Source organism: Vicia villosa, unplaced genomic scaffold (assembly GCF_029867415.1).
Source record: "Vicia villosa cultivar HV-30 ecotype Madison, WI unplaced genomic scaffold, Vvil1.0 ctg.000279F_1_1_3, whole genome shotgun sequence".
Classification (NCBI taxonomy): domain Eukaryota; kingdom Viridiplantae; phylum Streptophyta; class Magnoliopsida; order Fabales; family Fabaceae; genus Vicia; species Vicia villosa.
Genome location: NW_026705119.1, coordinates 293,262 through 315,050, shown reverse-complemented (window position 1 = coordinate 315,050; position 21,789 = coordinate 293,262). Strand labels below are relative to the sequence as shown.

The 21,789-nt window shown below is 33.8% G+C and overlaps 3 protein-coding genes across 4 annotated transcripts; all 3 read left to right on the top strand.

The window, feature by feature from the left end:
• The first annotated feature begins 5,592 nt into the window (after positions 1-5,592).
• LOC131626273 (WEB family protein At2g38370-like) lies at positions 5,593-8,217 on the top strand. 2 transcript variants are annotated; one of them, XM_058897106.1, is made up of 2 exons: positions 5,593-5,841; positions 6,469-8,217. In XM_058897106.1, the coding sequence occupies exons 1-2, from the start codon at positions 5,674-5,676 to the stop codon at positions 7,960-7,962; spliced, it is 1,662 nt and encodes a 553-aa protein (XP_058753089.1). In that variant the 5' UTR covers positions 5,593-5,673; the 3' UTR covers positions 7,963-8,217. The 2 variants fall into 2 exon arrangements, with proteins under 2 accessions (XP_058753089.1, XP_058753088.1); XM_058897105.1 differs by having other exon boundaries at positions 6,466-8,217.
• A 3,955-nt stretch (positions 8,218-12,172) lies between these two features.
• On the top strand, positions 12,173-13,537 carry LOC131626267 (uncharacterized). Its single transcript, XM_058897099.1, has one exon. The coding sequence runs from the start codon at positions 12,173-12,175 to the stop codon at positions 13,535-13,537; it is 1,365 nt and encodes a 454-aa protein (XP_058753082.1).
• A 42-nt stretch (positions 13,538-13,579) lies between these two features.
• On the top strand, positions 13,580-14,876 carry LOC131626266 (uncharacterized). The gene is made up of 4 exons (XM_058897098.1): positions 13,580-13,639; positions 13,733-14,005; positions 14,168-14,358; positions 14,492-14,876. Exons 1-4 carry the CDS (start codon positions 13,580-13,582, stop codon positions 14,874-14,876), a joined length of 909 nt encoding a protein of 302 aa, XP_058753081.1.
• The last annotated feature ends 6,913 nt before the right edge of the window (positions 14,877-21,789 follow it).

Genomic DNA, 21,789 nt, shown 5'->3' with positions numbered 1-21,789 from the left:
TTATTTTATAATTTAATTAACTTTAATAATAAAATAAATATTAATTATTATTTTATAATTTAGTAATATTAGTTAATAACATAAAATATTAACTATTAATTATTAACTAATAGTATTAATATTAAATAATAATGAAAATAGTAATTAAACAAACAACACTTATGGAACGTTAAGACTAGCTAAGTCAATTATAAAACAAAATGTGAAGCGTAGCCTAGTGGTAAGGTGTTTTACATGTATTCTATGGTGCATGGGTTCAACACCCCATGGGACCATTTTTTAAACTTTGATATTTGAAGAACTAAACAATATAATAATAATAAAAATGCCACTTGGCATTAAATTAAATAAAAAATAATAATAATGTCACCTGTGCAATCCACGTAATTAAAATAATAAAAATAAATTAAAAAAAAGTTGCCACATCAGATTTTTTAATGATGTGGCGTGATAAAGGTTCAAATACAAACTTTTGAAATTTTATGAGGCACTTTTTGAAACTTTTTTTTTGGCAGGGGGATTTTTCAACTACGCCCCATATGGCAGGGGGTAAAATAGGTATTAACCCTTTATTTTATTACTAGTCAATGATATTTTTTTTAGATAGCACATAGTAACAAACAATATGTTATTACCATGGGCATTTAGGGTTCGGGTCTAGCCTCTCGTTCTTGTCTTTTTTTTCTTTTTTAAGTAGTATAGTCTTATAATTTAATTGATAAATTAAATTATATATTAGTTTAATGTTCAATTTTTTATTAATAAATTTAAGGGTTTAATATATGATACCACCTGCCAAATAAGCGAGATTTGATATTTCACCCTTATAAAAAAAATTTGATTCCCCCCTTGAGAAACCCAGATTCCAAATTGTGTCCCCCCTCATGCTGACTGGGTCATGGAATCTTCACACTAGGCACATGATACGTTGATGACTGTGTATTAGATTCTGACTGTGCCTAGGGTTTTTGTCTCAGCCCTTCATTTTCTAATTCTACCCCCTTAAAAACCCGGGGTTCAATCATTTTGCAGAAAAGTTACCCAAAATGACGAAGAAGATGAACTCGAGGAAGAAGAAAGTGGTGGAGAAGAAGAAGAGTCCGGTGAAGACAAAAAAGAAGACGGCACCGAAGAAGAAGATTGTGTCGATGAAGAAGAAAGTGGAGAAGAAGAAGACAATTGAAGGGATTGGGGAATCCCCAAGAAGCGAATGGAAGAAAGAAGAGCTACATTACGAAGAAGACGCAGAGGCATAAAAAACGCAAGAGGTATGTATCTCCAAAACACAATAAAGTTTGCGTTTTTTATCCCAATAAAAACAATAGTGTAAAAGTGCGTTTTTTATAATTTCAGAACTTGCAGCTGTTCAATGTTGTTTTTAACCATGGAGGGGAGAATTTGCAAGAATGTATGATGGGGTTATGATATATAGAGATGATGTTTCTACTTTAGTCTATGGGCAATATATTGAGAAGTGGTCAATGGTCGTTATTCATAACTTGTTGAATGGGTGGGGATATATTGAAGGGACGTACATAATATGGACAAAGATTATTGAAATAGATGAAAATCATTTCCAGATTAGGAGGGACGATGATTGTTATGATTTGGATGCATATGCATGTGCAACCCAAACATCAGGGGAATTGTTTTTGGAGCATCATATCACTGATTTAGAAGTATTAGTCAGGTGTGCTAAGTGTGTGAATGAGGTTGTGGCTCCTGTTGTTTATGATGATGAAGGAATTGAAGGGCTCAATGATAGTGAGGATGAACGAGCCACAACTCTTGCAGATGGGTTTAAAGTAATTTATGTGAAACCAGTTAATGATAATGTTGGTCTTGCTGGATTCTTGAAATGTTCTAATAAGAAGAAATGGGAAGATGATGGGTTCAAAAAGAAGAAACATGTAGATGATAGTTCCAACAAGAATGCAGCTCAAGATGATGGTTCCAAAATAAAGTGGAGGATGATGAATATGTAAGTGATGAGCTATACTCAGATCCAAATGTTTTTGATGAAGAGGGGCCCATGTTTGAAAATTTTAGGAGAGAGGCATTGAATAAGAATTTTAAATTTGAGTGGGGTATGGAATTCAATTCCCTAGATGATTTTAGAGATGCCATACATGAGTGGTCAATATTAAATGGAAGAGAAATTACTTTTGTGAAGAATGAGAGCTACAGAGTAAGGGTAGAATGCAGGGCTAAATGTGGGTTTTTGATTCTCTGCTCTAAAGTGGAACATAAGCACATGTGTGCTATAAAGACTATACATGGCAGCCACACATGTGCTAGGGTTTTGGATAGCAGATCTACAAACAATAGGTGGGTGGCAAAGGCAGTTATGAAGAAGATGCAAAAATTTGAATCAGTTAGGATTTGTGACATTATCCAATATATGAGACAAAACTATTCAGTGGTCATAAATGTGGCTAAGGCATGGAAGGCAAAGCTTATAGCAAAGAGGATAGTAGAAGGAGATGCAGACAAACAATATGCTAATCTATGGAGATATGCAGCTGAGTTGCATAGGGTAAATCCTGGGAATACCTTGAAAATTAATGTTGAGAGACCCAACCCATCAATTCAACCAAGGTTTGGCTCTTTTTACCTTTCCTTTGATGGTTGTAAACAGGGATTCATCAAGGGTTGCAGACCATTTTTTGGAGTTGATGGATGCCACTTGAAAACTAAATATGGTGGTCAACTGTTAATTACTGTTGAAAGGGATCCCAATGACCAATATTTCCCTTTGGCATTTGGTGTTGTGGAAACTGAGACAAAAGACAGTTGAAGGTGGTTTATGCAGCTATTAATGGAAGATGTTGGACAAAACAAAAGATATGTGTTCATTTCTGACCAACAAAAGGTTTGTTACATATTTTTGTTAGTTGTTTATCTGATAAATGTCATTTCATATGTTATTTATGTACTGACAACTGTATGCTAAAACAGGGCCTGGTTGCTGTTTTTGAAGAAATGTTTGAAAGGATTGAGCATAGGTTCTCTCTCTCTATCTCTCTCTCTCTCTCTCTCTCTCTCTCTCTCTCTCTCTCTCTATCTCTCTCTCTCTCTCTCTCTCTCTCTCTCTCTCTCTCACACACACACACACACATTATATTTTAGTTCAATTAATTTGGGAATAAAGAAAAATACTCATATCATATCCATTATTAAGTTTTGGTAATTTGACCATATCAATTTAAAAATTTAGTAACAATGGTTTTCTATATTAAATCATTTTATTTTATTACTAGTCAATGATAGTTTTTTTAGATAGCACATAGTAACAAACAATATGTTATTACCATGGGCATTTAGGGTTCGCCTCGCATTCACGTGATAAATTTAAGTATATATTAGTTTATTGTTCACTTTTTTATTAATAAATTTAATTCATGATATGATATAGAAGTATTTAATTTAAAATAATTTAAATAATATTTTTAAAGTTGTTGATTTATAAGTGTTGCAAAATTGAAATGTTTAATCACACTAAAAAATTTAACGTATGAGAACAAAGAACAATGATAATCAAAATAAATGGTTTTCAACAAAAATAACTTTATGCAATAAGACATCAGTTTAACTTGGTAGAAAAAGATACAATAAAGATAAGAAACACAATAACTTGCTTACTCAGTTCGATCAAACGATCTATTTTGAAAGAGAGCAACTCTTCAATTCACTATACTTCCAAAAGTTGTTACAAAATATTACAAATGAGTTAAAAGAAAATATTCATTTAAGTTACCAAGAACAAACCCTATATTCTACTCATGTGTGTCTTAATTTCTCTGATTTTTTATATATAAATCACACAAGCTCTATGTGTTTATAAGTGTTTCTCAATTCATCTTAGACATCTCAAAAAGGTTTTCCGAATTCCAAGAACACGCTCTTAAGAATGTACTCTTGTCTCTTTAACATCACCATTAGGATTCTCCAACTCTCCTCTCTGTCTTCAACTATAAAGTTCTAAATGTCGTGATAACAAGAATGCAAGGGATACATATTTATAATTGTTGAAACCCAATCGATCCGTAACAAGCCAAAAAACTTAATCCATCGACAAATGAATCTACAAACCAAAAACGAACGATGCCCAATACACGTGAACCAAGACAATCGAACCCGAGCTCCAACTTCAACATTGGCTCCGCCTCAAGGCCGATTTGTAGCTTTTGAAATCTCAATAAAATCGAACATATGCTTCCTTTATCTTTATCACTTAAGGTTTCAAAGCATACTTCAACAACAAGTATCAACAACTTATATATATTAATAAATTGCAAGAAAATACAAGGAAATGATGCTGACAAATATTTAATCTTGAACCAACGGCTTACATTCATCTAACTCAACTAACATATAGTGTAAAACTACTAGTTCATCTATGCTAGAATTAACTATCCTAAAAAAATAATTCTATACATTTGCATTCTACTAGTTCATCTTTAACTAACGCGTTGTCGTTCCTCCACCTCTTAATTGGATAAAAGAAAACTTTGATGACATAGTCATAGGACTCCCTTTCATATCTTATGTGGAGACATCTTTAGAAAATCTTATAATGGAAACATCTACATAGGTGATGAGAATGGTCTTCAATCAAAGTTAATAGCAGACAATGTTTGTTAAGTTAATAGTAGGCAATATTTGTTGTGGAAATAATTGTTAAGAATAATCAGAATCACTCTTGACTCAAGTCAGATTCCTTGCTTATAGTGTAAGCCTCTCCATTCACAACTTGATTCCTTAGAAGATTAAAGCAAGATGGTTGGACTGTATCATGATGACTAAGTCAATGGATTTCTAAATCTCTCACATTTATAAAAGAAGAAATGCTCGTGCACACAAGTTGGTTAGTCTTAGTCTTACTAATAAGAACTTTCATGAATTTAACTATGTTCATGATTCTATAATGGTGGATTTTTTTACACTACAAAGAGGAGTGATATCTTTACACTACAATTATAACACCGTATAAATGTACACAATAGCTTTTAAGCCCCACTTTATTTTGGCACAGATTTCAATTTTCATAAAAATAATAAATATCAAATTTAGTGTAAACTTATCATTTCTCTATAACAAATGGGTTTCAAGTGATTTTTATCACTCTATTATGTTTCTCTCCTCATCCAATAGAGAAATTGCATACTTCTCCCCTAATTCTCTCTTCAATTTGAGTTGGTCAACACCTTATTAAGTAATATTATTATAATCAATTATTTATAAAAATACCTTATTAAGTAAATATTATTATAGATTACAGAATTTTATTTAAAGTATCATATTTAATATTATTACATTTTATTTAAATTATTATAGGAATAAATATAAATACCCTACCATATACACTATAAAATTTAGGTAATTTGACCATAATAATTTGATAATTTACCAAAAAATAGTTTTCCATATGAAATCATTTTATTTTATTTCTAGTCAATGATGGTTTTCTCAAATAGCACATAGTAAGTAGTAACAAACAAAGTCTTATCACCATGGGTAGTTTGGGAAATATAATTTAAAACGTTAATTTGAATCCCCACCGTATAAATTTCCCCTCTCTATGTACTTTGTTCCCAAACACTGGAACACGACACAACAATCCTTGTCGTTTTTCTTTTGTTTCTGGTTTTTTCAACAGTGCCAGTAATCAACATGGAACCCAAGTTCATCAAAACGACGACGTATCAAGATAAACCGAGTTCATCGAAGAATGCTGGTTTGATTGACACTTCAGTTCCATTTGAATCGGTTAAGGAAGCTGTTCATCGCTTCGGAGGTGTTGGTTCCTGGAAATCCTTTCACCTTTCTCATTCTTCTAAGGTATTTTTGTTTCCATGTACATTGTTTCTGTGATTAATAATGTGATTAATTGTTGCAATTAATGGATTCAGTTACTACCATTTATGTGTTTATAGGGTAATTTTGTTTGTTCTTTTAGCTTATGAATTATGATTATTTTGTTTCTGTTTTTTAGTGCTAGGATTTTTTGAATCTTATGAAATGCAATTAAGTTGTCAAACCCTAATATTTTCACTGGCACCGACACCTCTAAAAAAATGCATGTATGTGTTAGTGTCTGTGTCTGAAACTGATACAGACATTTGTGATTAAGTTAAATTTATTCATTTTTTCGAATTATTATCAGTGTCAAACATGTCAATGTTGGAGTTGTGTTTCAGGTGTCCGTGCTTGATAGTAATATTTGATAAGTTAACTCAATTTTATATAAACAAATTGTCATAGTACATTTTGAAGGATACTTCTGTGATATGTATTTGAAGTATCATATGTGTATATGTGTCAAATATGGAATATGGATGCACGCGTAGGAATAAAATTGGTCTATCATTTTCTATCAAGAAGCTACATTGTCGTGTGAATTAACTTTTTTCGAAAATATTGTCGTCGAGCTGTATATTAAGTTCTCGTCTTCTCTTTTGTTAGCAGCATTGCATAGAAGAGTTTGATACGGAGAAACTGGAGGAGCAGGCGAGAGTGTTGGAGAAAGAACTGAGTCTGAAAGAAAGGGAAACTTTTGATGTATTGAAAGAATTGGATAGGACCAGAAGGCTTGCTGAAGATTTGAAATCGAAGCTGCAGAAGGAAGAATCTGAAGCAAAATTGAATCTTGAGATCAGCGCGCGTGATAAAAAATTGGATGTTAAGGAGAATCAATCGAGTCCATCTGAGGTTGTTTGTCCTATGAAGGAATGCTTGAAGCCTTCTCATGTATCTTCTCCGGGCTTAATACTAATGGAATTGAAGCAGGCTAAGTTGAATCTAACGAAAACCACTCATGATTTTGCGGATGTACGAGCTACTGTTGATTCTCTTAATAAGAAATTAGAGAAAGAAAGGATGTCACTTGAGAAAACCCGTGAGAGGTTAACTTCGAATCATTCAAAAATATCTTCTCTCGAAGATGAGCTAAACCAAACCAAATTAAGAGTACAAGTTGCAAAAGGTGATGCTTCTGGTAATCCTTTAGATGTCACAACAGAGCTCCAAAAATTGCGTTCCGAGGCCGAGAATTTCAGAAAAGGGAGAGAATCTGCACAATCAGAAGTTTTGAAAACAATGTCTGAGATTGAGCTGACAAGAGCTATGATAAGAACTGCCAAAAGCAGGTTGGTTGCGGCAAAGAAAATGAAGAAAGCTTCAAGAGCTGCTGAAGCTTCTGCCCTTGCCGAAATTAATGCATTGTCTAACTCTAACCACAGGGGTTCACCAAGAGAGTGTACGCCAAAGCGCGAGGAAATTACGCTTTCAATGGATGAGTATATTACTCTGACCCGAAAAGCTCGAGACGCCGAGGAACAATCTAAGAAGAGAATAGCAAATGCTAAGCTTGAAGTTGACGAAGCAAGTTCATCGCGCATGGAAATTTTGAAAAGGGTAAACGAAGCAACAAAAGAAGCTATAACCGGCAAGAAGGCCCTTGAAGAAGCCCTAGAAAGAGTAACGGCTGCAGATAGAGGGAAGCTAGAAGTTGAAGAGGCTTTAAGAAAGTGGCGATCAGACAGTCACAAAAGGCGTTCTTCGACGAATAATAACTCTACCAAGTTCAAAAACCCTGGTCCATCAAATCAAAGGAGAGATTTCACATTACTAGATGTAAACGGGTTGAATTTGGTAAACGATGAAGTCAAGCCTGTTTTAAAGCCAACTCTATCAATAGGACAAATACTAAGCAGGAAGCTGTTTAGACCAGAAGAGTGTGAAGGGCACGGCGAAAAAGCCTCGGTGAAACAGAAGGTGTCATTAGGTCAGATGCTTGGCAAACACAATGATGTTGATGGTGCATTGATTGATGAGCAAGTCGATAAAGAAAATGATCAGAAGCAGTTTTCTGCTAAGAGAAAGAAATTCGGGTTTGCAAGATTCTCACTTCTTTTGCCGAAACAGCATAAGAAGAAGAAACCAATGCGGAATTTGAGGTGAATAGACTCAAATAGCATCTGCCATCAGTACTCAATCCTCATCACATTCCCTTACCTACCGATTTTTGTTTCGCTCTTTTAGCAGAACCGAAATGTGTCACTTTTATTTTTAATGTAATAAATTTAGAATATAAGTTATGTTCAGGTTCAGTTATGTTATTTCCTGCATTTTACAGTACATTTTTATTCATGGTAATTAAGTTGTAGTCCCTGCTTGTATATTACTATATAACTAGTTATTGTAAGTAGTGTTATAATGTTCATTTTCTTAATTGTTTTTAAATATGTTTTGAAGAGTTTGTTTACAATTTTTTAGTTATATCACATAAGATACCGTTGTAAGTTTTTGTGAGGACATAACTTATTTCAATGAACTTTTTGGCATAGTTAATTAAACTGTTTGCAATTTATAAGAAAATATGATGTTTCATTTTTTAGAAGCCAAAAAGTAAAGTGCCTCTCTTTTGTGAAAAAAATTAAAATAACCATGTTTAAAAAAAAAATTAAAAAATCATATTTTGAAAAAAATTACTGAGGTAATCAGGTTTGGAGGGTGTCCTACACATAGGAGTCACCCCCATGGCGCCTATGACTAAAAAATTATACAATTGCGCCACCCCCCATGGCGCCAATGTGCAAGCCCAAAATGGACTGTCATGTGGGGTGGCGCCAATGCCCATTTGTATTTTTTATTATTTGGTTTAAATGCAGTTTTAGTCCCCCTATTTCAATATTTTTAACGTTTTAGTCACTCTTTAAAAAAACTCAGTTTTTTGATCCCTCATTTAAACACTTTTTGGGTTTTTTTTAAGTCCCCCTCCACTTTTGGGGATGAAGTCTTGTGCCACTTCATTTAAAACATTTTGTTGAATTAAAAAACGTTTTTTTTTAATTTGCATAATATATAAAATCTTTTAAAAAAACATTTCAGAATTTTATTTGAATAATCAACTTAAAGCTAATACTAAGAAATTGGCCAAACTGTCTTTTTTGCCCTTCCCACTCAAAAATATTACACTACAAAAAGGACTTTTTAGTAACTAACAAATTAAGCCTTCACTTTTTCAACTTTTTGAAATTTATGCACCAATTGTCAAACTCTAATTGGTCCAAATTAAAAAACTTATCTTAGCATCTCCCTTCACCTTTTTTTCCCTCCGTTGTTTTCATTTTGAAACATGTTCCTCTCTCTTCCTCATTTTACTTCTTTTCATCAACTATCTTCATCTTCTCTCTCTTTCTCCTCAAACCCTACATCCGCCGCCGCCTCTTTCTCCGCCGTATCTACGACTACTACCACCTCCAACGGAAAAACCAAAACCATTTTCGTACTCCTCATCTCGCAACCTTTCTAATGAACCTGTTGCATTTTTGTTTCAAGCAACCTCATCTTCGACCACTGCTTCTCCTTCTCTCACTGTCATAACCATTACCATCTTTTCTTGCTCTATTTTCTACTGGATGTTATATAGATGACTTTGTTACCCATATTTAATGTTGTTTCTATTTTCTTCAATTTTTTAGGGCTTTTACTTCAACATTTATGAATCTTCAACATTTATATTTTCCGATGTTTTTTTAATTTAATTTATGTACACCATGTGTTTGTTAAAATGTTGTAGAGGATTCTCACCAACTGTCAGTTGTTGAACTGGTTGACAAGTGTTAGTTCTTTAAATCTGTAACACCAGAAGCTTTTTCTACAACTACTCCAACACCTTCTGGTGGAGATATACAATCACCCTCTTCATTACCTTGGATTTTTCGCCCTCACTAAGTTTCTTTCACCAGATCCAACTACAACACCAGAAGCAAGTTCACAAATAACAGTTCCATTAGTAACATTTAAAGGGAGTGATGATGGCATGCCATTTATTAGCAATAACCCTGTAGTTCCTCTGCCTACTGGTGAAGTTGATCATGTTACTATAATTTTCCTTCCTACTTCTGGTGATCAAGGACAGATTCTCATACATTTCTCTCGCTCTTTCTTTTTTAAAGTATGCACTCATTAATGTTTAGCCTTTATGCTATTAGTTGTGTTGCCATACCTTTTTTGAGATTACAGTGGCTGTATAATATGAATGCATTTGGTTTTATGGTGGTGAAAATATATATTGGTTAAATTAGTTCTTGTGCTAAGCACCTTGATGTGATTTATTTGCTAAACCATCAAGATATGTGGTTTTATGGACCCATATCAAGATTGATGAATTATTGATTAGAAGTTGATTTATATTGTGAGTCATTGCAGGTGATGAATGAACCGTTTGGATTTCATATTTTTGACATATGTAAGGTTAGGAAATTGCAATTAACACTACTGTAAGTGAACATTGAATCAACAATGTGTGATTATTTGTTTATTTAGAGAGAGAACACATTGATATATTAACATGATGAGTCATGATGTTATTGAAATTTTATTCTCACAACATCTTCATCTATGCAGATGAAACAAAGCACAACATGAACAAATATTTTAACATATCCAGTTCAGTTGCAATCTTGGATATTAAAATCAGTTCAGTCAAAGATTTTGCAGAGCACTAATGTGTGTGTGAGAGAGAGAACTATTGAATACTAATGCTACTCGCTGTTGATTTAAGTTTTTTTTAACATTAAAAATATTCATTGTATTTAATTCCAACACAAGTTGTATAAAGTTGACTGTATAAAATATTCATTGGCAATATATTATAAAATATACTCATTGGCAATATATTATAAAGTATTCATTGACAGTATATTCATTGTATCATAAAGTATTATTGTATTCTTATTATGTTTTGAGACAAGTTGTCCACGGCTCATCATTTTTATTAAAATTAATTCTAATAGATTTTCAATATACCATGGTGATTCATTTAATTTTTTTATATATTTTTTCATTTAATTTTTATATATTTTTAATATTATATTTACATTTTATATTTATTGATTATCTAATATTTAAATTATCAAAATTTACCTAAATAATATAAAGTTATATAAATGGTCGTATGCGGATGCACGGGACATAACCAGTTAGATCCAAACAAGAAAGTATGCGTAAAAATTACTCTCGATGATTAATATTGTTTTAATTAATAATTACATTTATTTAATAGACAAAATTCTTATATTCAAATGTTAAACTTTCATTTAATACAATTTAAAATTTTACATTTTATAATTAAATAACTTATTTTAAATTTACATGTATTTCTAAATATATTTTATATAATACTAAATAAATTTACATGTTATTAGGCTATATTTTACGGGTCACTATCAACAAAAAATATGTTGTATGATAGTATAATGTTTTTTTTTTTAATTTAAATACATTAAAAATATATTTAACTCACGGGTCACTAACAAGACAATATTTATTTTAGTTTAATCAATCATTATTTTAATTTAAGAGACAAAATCCTTATTTTTAAATATTAATTTTTCTCCATCTCACAATTATATTTTTTATTCTTTGTGTATGATTATTTAATATAGTTAAATCTATATGGTTAATATTTAGTTTTAAAAAAGTAAATGGACTCAATTTACATTTATATCTAAAATTTTATATTTATACTTGACGCTAACTAAACTTTATGACATTAAGACATTATCATATTAACAAATATTATATTTTTTTATTTTATAATTATTATTTGAAGATTCTAATTTTTTTTAGTTATTAACACAATATCATAATTCAATTACCCGTGCGGGAGCACGGGTCTCTTACTAGTTTTAAACCTATATAAAATCAGTCATCCCCTTTAATCGTGAACCCTAATTGGAACTTTGCTAGCAAGCGTGGTGAACGAAGAAATTCAGTGAATCTTTGCAAGATGGATATACCGTTGTCATCGAAATTAAAGGAAGATGTGAGATTTTGCATGACGTTAGTTCTTTTTTCATGTTATACGTTTAGGGTTATTCGTGAAATGTTGTTTTTTTCCTTTTTGTTTGTGTTCCCTTATGTGGTCCCAGTGTGTGGTAAGATTCTAGTTGTGGTCCCACTTTGTAAGTTCTTTAACATGACAATGGCTCCATGTGCTCATTTTATATCTGATAGTGGTCCCTTCATGCTAGTTGTTTAATCTGATTATGTTCTTTAATTTCGCGTACAGACCATCTAAGCCTCAAAAAGTCAGGTTATTCATCATAGGGGAGAGTTTGTAGAGAACCCAGTTGAGTGGTACGTTGGTGGAGAAACATCTGAAATGGCATGGAACTGGGATGTAGACTACCTCTCTTATATGTCATTGGAAAAACTAATTTTGAATGAGGGATATGCTAGCATTAAATGTCTTCATTACTGGCACCCCAAGTATAGTTTTTCTAGGTGTTTAAGACCCCTTAATTGTGATGCTGATGTAGTTAAGTTTGTTGAGGATGTTAAGGGTTTTGATTTGGTTGATGTATATGTAGAGCATTCAGTTGAGGAACCTGAATTGGTTGATGAAGCTGAACTTGGACAAGATTTTCATGGGGAAGATGATGATGTTGTTAGTGTAGATTTTGTGAATGCTGAAGAAGTACAACAATCAAATGTTGGGAATGATGAAGAGGTACAACAAGGAAATGATGTTGATGCTGAAGAGATGCAACAAGGAAATGATGTTGATGCTGAAGAGATGCATCAAGGAAATGATGCTGATAATGAATATGAAGATCCTGACTTTGTAGGGGCTGAAAGTGATAATGAAAGTAGTGAGTATGAATGTGATGAAGAGTCCATTGACTTGGATTTGACCATAATATGCCAAACTCCTAACAAGCCATGTGCTCAAGAAGAAGTCTGTGATTCTGATCAACTACACACACCTCCAGAAAGGGGAGATGATGTTGAACATGAGAAATATCCAACTTATAGAAGTGGTGAGGGAGTCAACTTTCAATTAGGAATGGTTTTTAACATCAAAAGTATAGTAGGGGAAGCAGTTAGGGAGTATGGAATGGAGAAGAATAAGAATATATTCATAAAAAAGAATGATGCAAAAAGAATGGTAATTCTTTGCATGGAAAGGTGTAAGTTTTACATGAGGATTAACAAGAGGGTTGGGAACCAATTTTGGCAAGTTGCGAGCCTAATTGATGAACATACATGCTACAGGACTCCAAACAATTGGCAGGCAAAAACAGAATGGTTGGCCAAAAAATTTACACAGATTCTTAGGCATAACCCTGACATGAAACCTGCTGGGTTGATTGCTGAAAGTGTTGAGAGATGGGGTGTGAAGTTGTCCCATGATCAGGCATATAGAGCCAAAATAAGGGCAATTGATTTAATCCAAGGAGCTGGTATGGATCAGTTTTCCCACTTAAGGAGTTATGCACAAGATTTGCTAAAATCAAACCCTGGTAGCAATGTTGTGTTGCAGTGTTCTGACTCTTCTGAAGGTACTGTATTTGAGAGAATTTATGTTTGCTTAGAGGCCTGCATCTATGGTTTTGGAAAGTTTTGTAGACCATTCATAGGATTGGATGCTTGTTTCTTGAAAGGGGACTTTGGAGGGCAATTGGTAGCAGCTGTTGGGAGGGATGGGAATAACCAAATATTTCTTATTGCATATGTTGTTGTTTAAGCTGAAACTAAAGACTCATGGGAGTATTTCCTAAATCTTCTCATGGAGGACTTGGGAAAGATTGGTAACAGGGCTTATGCTTTTATCTCAGACCAGCAAAAGGTAAATACTTAATCTACTGAATTGATTTATGAATTGGTAATAGAACTTATGAATTGATTTATGAATTGATATATCCTTCATGTTAACTGTTAGGGTCTGGTTCCAGCTGTTCAGAAGATCAGTGAACATGTGGAGCAATGTCTATGTGTCAAACATCTTTATGGCAACTGGAAGAAGAAGTATCCTGGGCTAGAATTGAAAGAGGTTCTTTGGAGTGCAGCAAGGGCTACAACAATTACATCTTGGGAGAGGGCTATGCTGAAGATGAAAACCATGAATCTAGCAGCTTGGAATGACAGGAAGGATACCCCTGCACAACATTGGAGCATGTCACATTTTAGGACTTATTCTAAATGTGACCTACATGTAAATAACATGTGTGAGGCTTTCAATAGGGCTATCCTAGAATATAGAGATAAGCATCTAATCAATTTGTTAGAAGGAATTAAACATTACCTAACCAAGATAATTACTACTCAAAAAGAGTTGATGAATAATTACGCTAGTGATATCTGTCCAAGAATATAGTTGGTGCTTGAGAAGAATAAGAAACATGCTGAACATTGGACTCCTACATGGTCTGGTGATGATGACTTAGCCATATATGGTGTGACAAATGGAAATGAAACTTATGTTGTTAACCTAAAGGAACACACTTGTGCATGCAGGAAGTGGGATTTGACTGGAATCCCTTATAGTCATGCCATTACTTGTATATGGCAAACCAAAAGAAATATGGAAGTATATGTTTCTGACTAATACAAGAAAATGCCACTACTATGTCTACATATGTATACTTAACCAAATTTTTGTCTGCATACTGACTTACTATGTCTGAATTTCTGCCTGCAGTAAGTCCACTTTCAAGAACACTTACTCTCACATAGTGTCGTACCCTACAAATGGGCCTCAGCTATGGCCTGTGGATGGCCAATTTTCAATCAACCCACCAGTGATGAGGAGGGCAATTGGTCGTCCCAAAAAGATGCGAAACAAGGTCAGTGATGAGCCTAGGAATCCACATGTTCTTCCTGGAAAACTAACTACAGTGACTTGTCACAAGTGTGGAGGTATGGGACATAACAAAAGAAGTTGCAAGGGCAAGAGGGGTGCTGACATTGCAATTCCAAAAGGGGGAAACAAGAAAGCAAAGAAAACTGATCCAACAGGTGGTGAAAAACAGAAACAGAAGAAGGCAAAGAAGACTGCATCAACAAGTGGTAGCAAGACAAAATAACCAAGAACATCTGCTGGTCAAACAATTGCTGAAGAGTATGGAACATCATCACAAGCACCACAACAAACTCAGCAAACTCAGCAATCAGAATGCTAGATTATGTGTCAATTTGGTTTACGTGTGTAATACGGTGAACTGACTTTTTATCGAAATGTTGCGGATAGCAAGAGTCGCCACCGACTTTTATTTTATCCAATTTATAGAAAGGATAAAAGAACAGAAAAAGACCTTTTGAAAAGATTTGAGTTCGGGGGGTAAGTTATACAAAGGGAAGGTGTAAGGCACCCTTTGCATCCATGGTTTTCCATGGGCTCTTAATTGCTTAGCTCACTTTGAAATGTTTGAATTGTTTGAAAAGATTTTGAATAAGAAAAGATTTTGAAGAAGAACTTTAGCTTGTAAATAAGCGTAGTCTTTTTGAATTCGATTTGAAAAGAGTGGGAAAAAGATTTGAATTTTAGAGCAAGCAATTAGTAGCAACTACCCTAAGTTTTAAAATTTGTTCTTTTAGCTTTTCAGGGCAAAAGGGTCTATCCATACCATAAGAGGGCAGGAAGTCTTTCAATTGGATGTTTGAAGGGTCATCGAGATATCGCTCGCCATAAGACTGTCCCTTGCCATAAAGAGGGCAGGTAGTCTAAGGGAAGGATATAATAGTCATTTTATCTTTTTAGGCATCATGCGAGGATACCTTAGCAATAGGGACAAATCATTTACCGAGGCAACATCGAGGGAGTGTCAATAACTTTGAAGGTAACATTTGCTTTAGGTATCCTCGGAACCGAGGGACTTGACTATTTTTAGGCAGCAAAATTAAGGCAACCAATTAATAAGGCAACAGGCAACAAGAGGAATTACCCTAGAGGTGTGTGTGCGGCACAATCAAGTGGTTAATTCAGATATTTATCTTATAATTAGTTATCCTAATTCTGTTAAAGGCTTGCACTCCCTAAGATTACTAACCACGCAGTTTAAAATTGCAGAAATTAAAGGCAGGAAAATAAAAATCCTACGCTATTATAATAAACACCTGCGGGATGGGGGAATTAAAAGGCAAAAGAAAACCCTTATAGGGTAACAGAAAAATAAAAGGCAAAAATTAATTTCCACATTTTTGAATGCTTCGCCTTGATCTTCTTAGAATCTTTGATTGACTCTGATCATCTGAGAATTAAACAAAAAAACAATATGGGATGAGTGTATGAGAAGTTCAATGGCATTTGAAGATAAACCCTAATTCTAATTTAAAAATTAAAGTGAAATGACATTTGAATAATAATAAAAAAAAGGGATTAGAACTTAGCTTTTCGATTGCCAGGGCGCGTAATCGTAAGATGATTAACCCTAAAAAGAATTGACATGAAGAAGAGAAGCGTTAGTGCATTTAAGATTCGTTAATTATGAGTATAAACCCTATTTTATCCCCAAAAGACAAATAAAATAAATGAATGGGATTGACCAAACCCTAAAAGGCTAATGGAATCGAAAGTTCGATAAGATAACTATATGAGCTAGAATATAATATAATAATTATAAGGTTAAACCTAATATTTTAATTAATTAAGCGTATAAGTAAAAATTAAAATTAAAGGATTGTAAAGAAAATCGAGTTTTCGATTAAATAGATATTATAAAACTATTATTTATATAAATAATTTATAGTAAAACAAATGAATAATAAAAGAAAAATAAATAAAAAAAAAGAATAAAAGGTAATTATATAATTAAAAAATAAAATAAAAAAATATTTAGAGAAAACTTAGCTCTGCTCGGATCCTGTGTGGACAAGCCTTGAAGGACTTTGGTGGAGCTACAGTCTCCTGGGCGTTTGATCATGTCTTGGCGCTGATCCAAGGGTGAACACGTGAGAGCGCATCGTGTGCGTTCCTGTGGCAGCATCATTGGATCAAGAAGCTTTGCACCTTATTAAAAAATATGTTTGAGTGGGGAATCGAACTCAGGTTATCATTAACACTCCCTCTTCTACCTTGCCACTTATACTGCGCGTGATAGTTATCAATATAACACACATAATAGATTAAATATGAATCAAATACTTAAATGGATCAATTAACCAGAATGTCAACATGGGGCCCAGGGTGGTGTACGCATGACCAATGATTTTGGAGAGAGAGTGTGGTATTCTTTGACTAGCCAATGGGAAGACCCATAACTGCCACGTCGTGAGTCAAAGGGCCCTCAAAGACTGGCCGCCGGAGTTGTACAGCCCCGGCCTTCTTCTCCGGCGAGCTGCAACCCTGTACCTGCGAAACCGAATGAAATACAAGAAACAAAACACCCAGTCCACCTATTTTGGGGGCTGCAAATCTCGTGGTGAGGTTTATTTGCCCTGAAAATGTCCGTAGATATGAATACGAAGCACCATGAGTTTCATGCCCTAACAATGGCATCTACTCATTCCTGCGCTGAAACTCAATAACGAATGTCCCAAACAACTAAAAGCATGATTATAAATTAGTATGCACGCATGAAACTTGTTTAAATTACGTGAATCAAAGATTTTGAGTTTTAAAAAAATATACAAACCGGTAAGAATTGGAGGGAACGATTGTGTATGCTTCGAGCTTCAAGAACAATTGGAATGACCTCCTGGGAAACTTAAGACGATGATGCAGTGCTTTCTTTTCACTGAAACTTGCTGGAGAGAGCTTTATGTCATGCCCTAGTTTTCTTGACTTTTGCCACCTTGAAAACCCTATTCTCTCTTGCCAAATTTTCGTCCCCTGGTCTGCAGATGTTATGCATATATATAGAGGGATGATTAGGGTTAGTAACTTGGACAAAAAGGCATGTGTTTGGCAAGAGAAATTTTTTGGAAAATATTTGATTTTGTTTGTATGAAATTTTTCTAACTTTAGACTCAAACTCAATCCAATATTTCCTTCCATATTTCCTTGATTTTTGTGAATTATTTAGGATAAAATAAATCAATCATACAATTTTGTGTAATTTTATTTGATTTTATTTTGGATTTATGTAAAATATTCCCAAAATTAAAGGACATAAAACTATCACAAAATCATGAGATTATTTTATGAACCCCCAAGGTGATTTTGGATTGATCAAGAATTTAGAAAATATTCTCACCCTTATTTATCATTTAGTTATGATCATATTTGATTTTATTTTAATTTAAGTGATTTAATTCAAATAAAAATGAAATAAAATAAACAAATAAAGGATAATTGGTTAATGGTCCTATTGTATGCTTAATATCACGTGGATAATACCAATTCATGGGCCCAATACTCAAAAATATAAATTTCGTCACTTAGGGTTTCATGTAATTCTCAAAAATCGTCTAACTTGGGTGAACCATAACTCATTCATTTTTTATTGTATGGAAGTGTACTTGAACTTTTTAGAAAGCTTAGAATGTCTTATAAATGATGCTTTTGGTTTCATCTCAATTAAATATTCCATGCTCAAGTTGTGAGCTTTGACCCAAAAGGTGTTTTCGTTGACCTTTTTGGAGGACCTGTAATGTATTGGCTCATATCTCTTAAATGAAGCATTTTTAGCCTTGGCATGTGAGGGACAAAGTTGTAGAGAATTAAATTTCCTTCAAATTGAGCTTTGGATGGAAAATTTCTGATGTTCCATGTGGGAGTTATGGCTGGTCAAAGTTCAGTTGACTTTCTCCTATGAAACCCTAATTTAGAAACCTTTGAATGTATTGATTTCTGATCTTTTCTTGATGAATCATGATCAATCCTTGATCAAATGATGAATGATACTTCATAATGAGGATGTTGACCAAAAATCAGAAGTTTTGACTGTACTTTGACTACAATTGACTTTTAGGTCAAATCAGTCGACTGTTGATCGTTTGGGCAGTTGATTGATCAATCTCGTGAGTCAGAGCTTGAAACTTGGCATGAGGGTACTTTGAATCATATGAGAGATTATGGAATCCACTTGAGGTATCAGAAGTTCAAATTCCTTGATTAAATCTGAAACCCTAATATAGAGGTTGTTGTTTTAGGAGAGAGACTGTATGCTTCCTTCTTGTGTATCTTTGAATATTTGAAGGTCAGATGGACTGGAATATGAATAAATATGTTGGGCAAATTGTGGGGTATGACAACGTGTCATTATGTTTCATGAGTCATATTGGACAAGTTTGTATCAAGCTCATTTAGGTTATGTTATTTTGTTAAGCCTTTTGTTAAGTCATCCTGTAATGAACAAGGTTATGTGTCATTTTGGTTATGTAATGAACAAGATATGTCATTTTGAATTAAATGTTTGCCACAAATATCAGTTAACACATTTCAGTTGAACAATTACACATATCAGTTATCACAAACTCATTATCAAACCAAAATTTTAATTCATTAATATTGGAGATCAATGTTACATAATACACTTCCACTACACATAATACCATTCAACTAGACATAACTCACAACTGTAAACTCTATTATAGCTCTATTCCTAATTCATTATACCTGATGCAATTAGACCTAACAATAGCACAAAAGAAATCACAATTGTAAACTTCAACTGCATTTTCAGGTACTTTAGCTTCATCTTCAATTCATCTTTTTTCACCTTGGATTCGATCATTTTACACTTCTCTGCATTTAATCTTTGCTCTAATGAACATATCAAATCCGTTGCTCTTGAGCTCATCTCTTCATCATACCATTCAAAGTGATTGCACCCTTTCTTTCCATACAACTACAAAAACATGAAAGAAGATGAGGTCACATTTACGGATGAAAAAATACGGTAACATCCAGAATATGTGAGCTTGAAATGAAAAATAGTACCTTGTACATTCCACACCCATAAAAACGCCTCCCTGGATTAGCATACGTCCATGAAGTCATTAACGGTGCATCAAGGCCACATTTACACTCTCCTTGGTGGCATCTTTGGTTTGTCGAGCTTCAGCTTCCTTGGGAATATTGTGACATGCTTCCAACTTTCGGATGAAGAAGATTTTGCAATTGCTGAAGAAATGGATTGTGGAAATTAGGGTTCACTAGCCAATTGCAGAAGAGAGTGATTATGGAAGATGTGAATTTTGGAAATTAGGGTTCACAAATGAAAGGGAATACAAATGGGATAGAAAGGGATGATTGAATTAAAATTCTGAAATGTTTTTTTATAAGATTTTATATATTCTGCAAATTAAAAAAATATTTTTTAATTCAACCAAATTTTTTAAATGACGTGGCACAATACTTCATGAGCCAACTCAGCATTCAAATGTGCCACATCCCCAAAAGTGGAGGAGGACTTCAAAAAAACTCAAAAAGTGTTTAAATGAGGGATCAAAAGGCTGAGTTTTTTTAAAGGGGGCTAAAACGTTAAAATATTGAAATAGGGGGACTAAAACTGCATTTAAGCCTTATTATTTTTTTTTAAAATTTTGTTTTTTATATAAAATTAAATATTAAATAAATAATTAGAAATACGGAAATGTATATTAATGATAAAAGATGGATTACAAGTTATTTAAAAAAAATATTACAAATATTCTAATGCATATTGTCATCGTAACGAGCGTCAGTTCCGCACTTAGACGCTACCCAATTTCGTTGGGGTAGTTGTCGACCCCTACCCCTTTTAGGTTCTTGTTGTGTTTGGGTTGGTGGACATTGGAATAGCCCCTCCATGCACATATAAATAAATTAATATGGACATCATATAAGTATAGATGTTGAGAATAATAGATGTTGACTGCGCTTCAGACTTATGCTCCTGAAACCGTTTCTATTTTAGAGACATTATTCTCCCGGCGGGACGTGTGTTCAAGGAAATGGGATATTCCACAATCGTTTATGGGCTTTCCGACCTTGCATTATAGGATTTACGTACTGCAAACCAGTTCTTCAAATTGATGGCACCTGGTTGTACGGTAAATACAAGGGAACCTTGTTGATGACCATTGCATAAGATGGAAACAATAATATTTTTCCAATTGCGTTCGCTCTTCTGAAAGGTGAAATTGCTGGGGGTTGGAGTTTCTTTCTCAAAAATCTCCGGATATACGTTGCTCTCCAACCTGGACTCTGTTTGATTTTCAGATAGGCATGCTTCCATCGAGAGTGTGTACAACAATCCAGCAAACGGTTGGCACGGCCCATCTTCAACGCATGTCTAATGTATTCGATATATTGCGCAAAATTTCACGTGGGAGATCAAGGATAAGGTTCTTCGGAAGACTCTTATTAATGCTGGGTATGCATTAACTCAACCAACGTTCCAACATTATCAACGTGAAATCGTATTGTCAAATCCGGATGCAGGCAGATGGATAGATAATCTAGACAGAGAGAAATGCACTAGGGCTTACTGTAACACCCCAATTCTACCCCGCAATTATAAGCGAAAATCGGAGTGCATTTAAAAAAATCATCAAATAATGGGATGTCACATTTCGACTTAACCAAACTAACATACTTATATTGCATTTAACAAAGATACATAGCATTCGGAAACAAAACTTCATTCACCACTTACAACTTTAACTTATAAACATCTTTCAATTCAACTTAAAAACAAATGTCAACATGGAATACAACAATTAACTAGTAACGACTATTCCCCCCGAGTGCTACGTATCAGAGCAATGGACACCAACTCGACTTGCCATAAAGCAACATAAAGACTTCATAAAGTCACTTAAAACATCCACAACTAATCTTGAATACCTGCCCATTTCCCATGGTAGGGGAAATATCAGCAAAGGGGTGAGATATCTTACAATATAAAGGAATGCATGATAAATAATATAGGAGATATAGATCATACATAATTTCACCACTTCTCATCACATAACATCTCACAACAATTTTCATCAAAAAATAGCTTATCAATGTAATACAACTTTCAAAACGGCAACAATGTCATTAATCAATTAGGACAACATATTCAAATT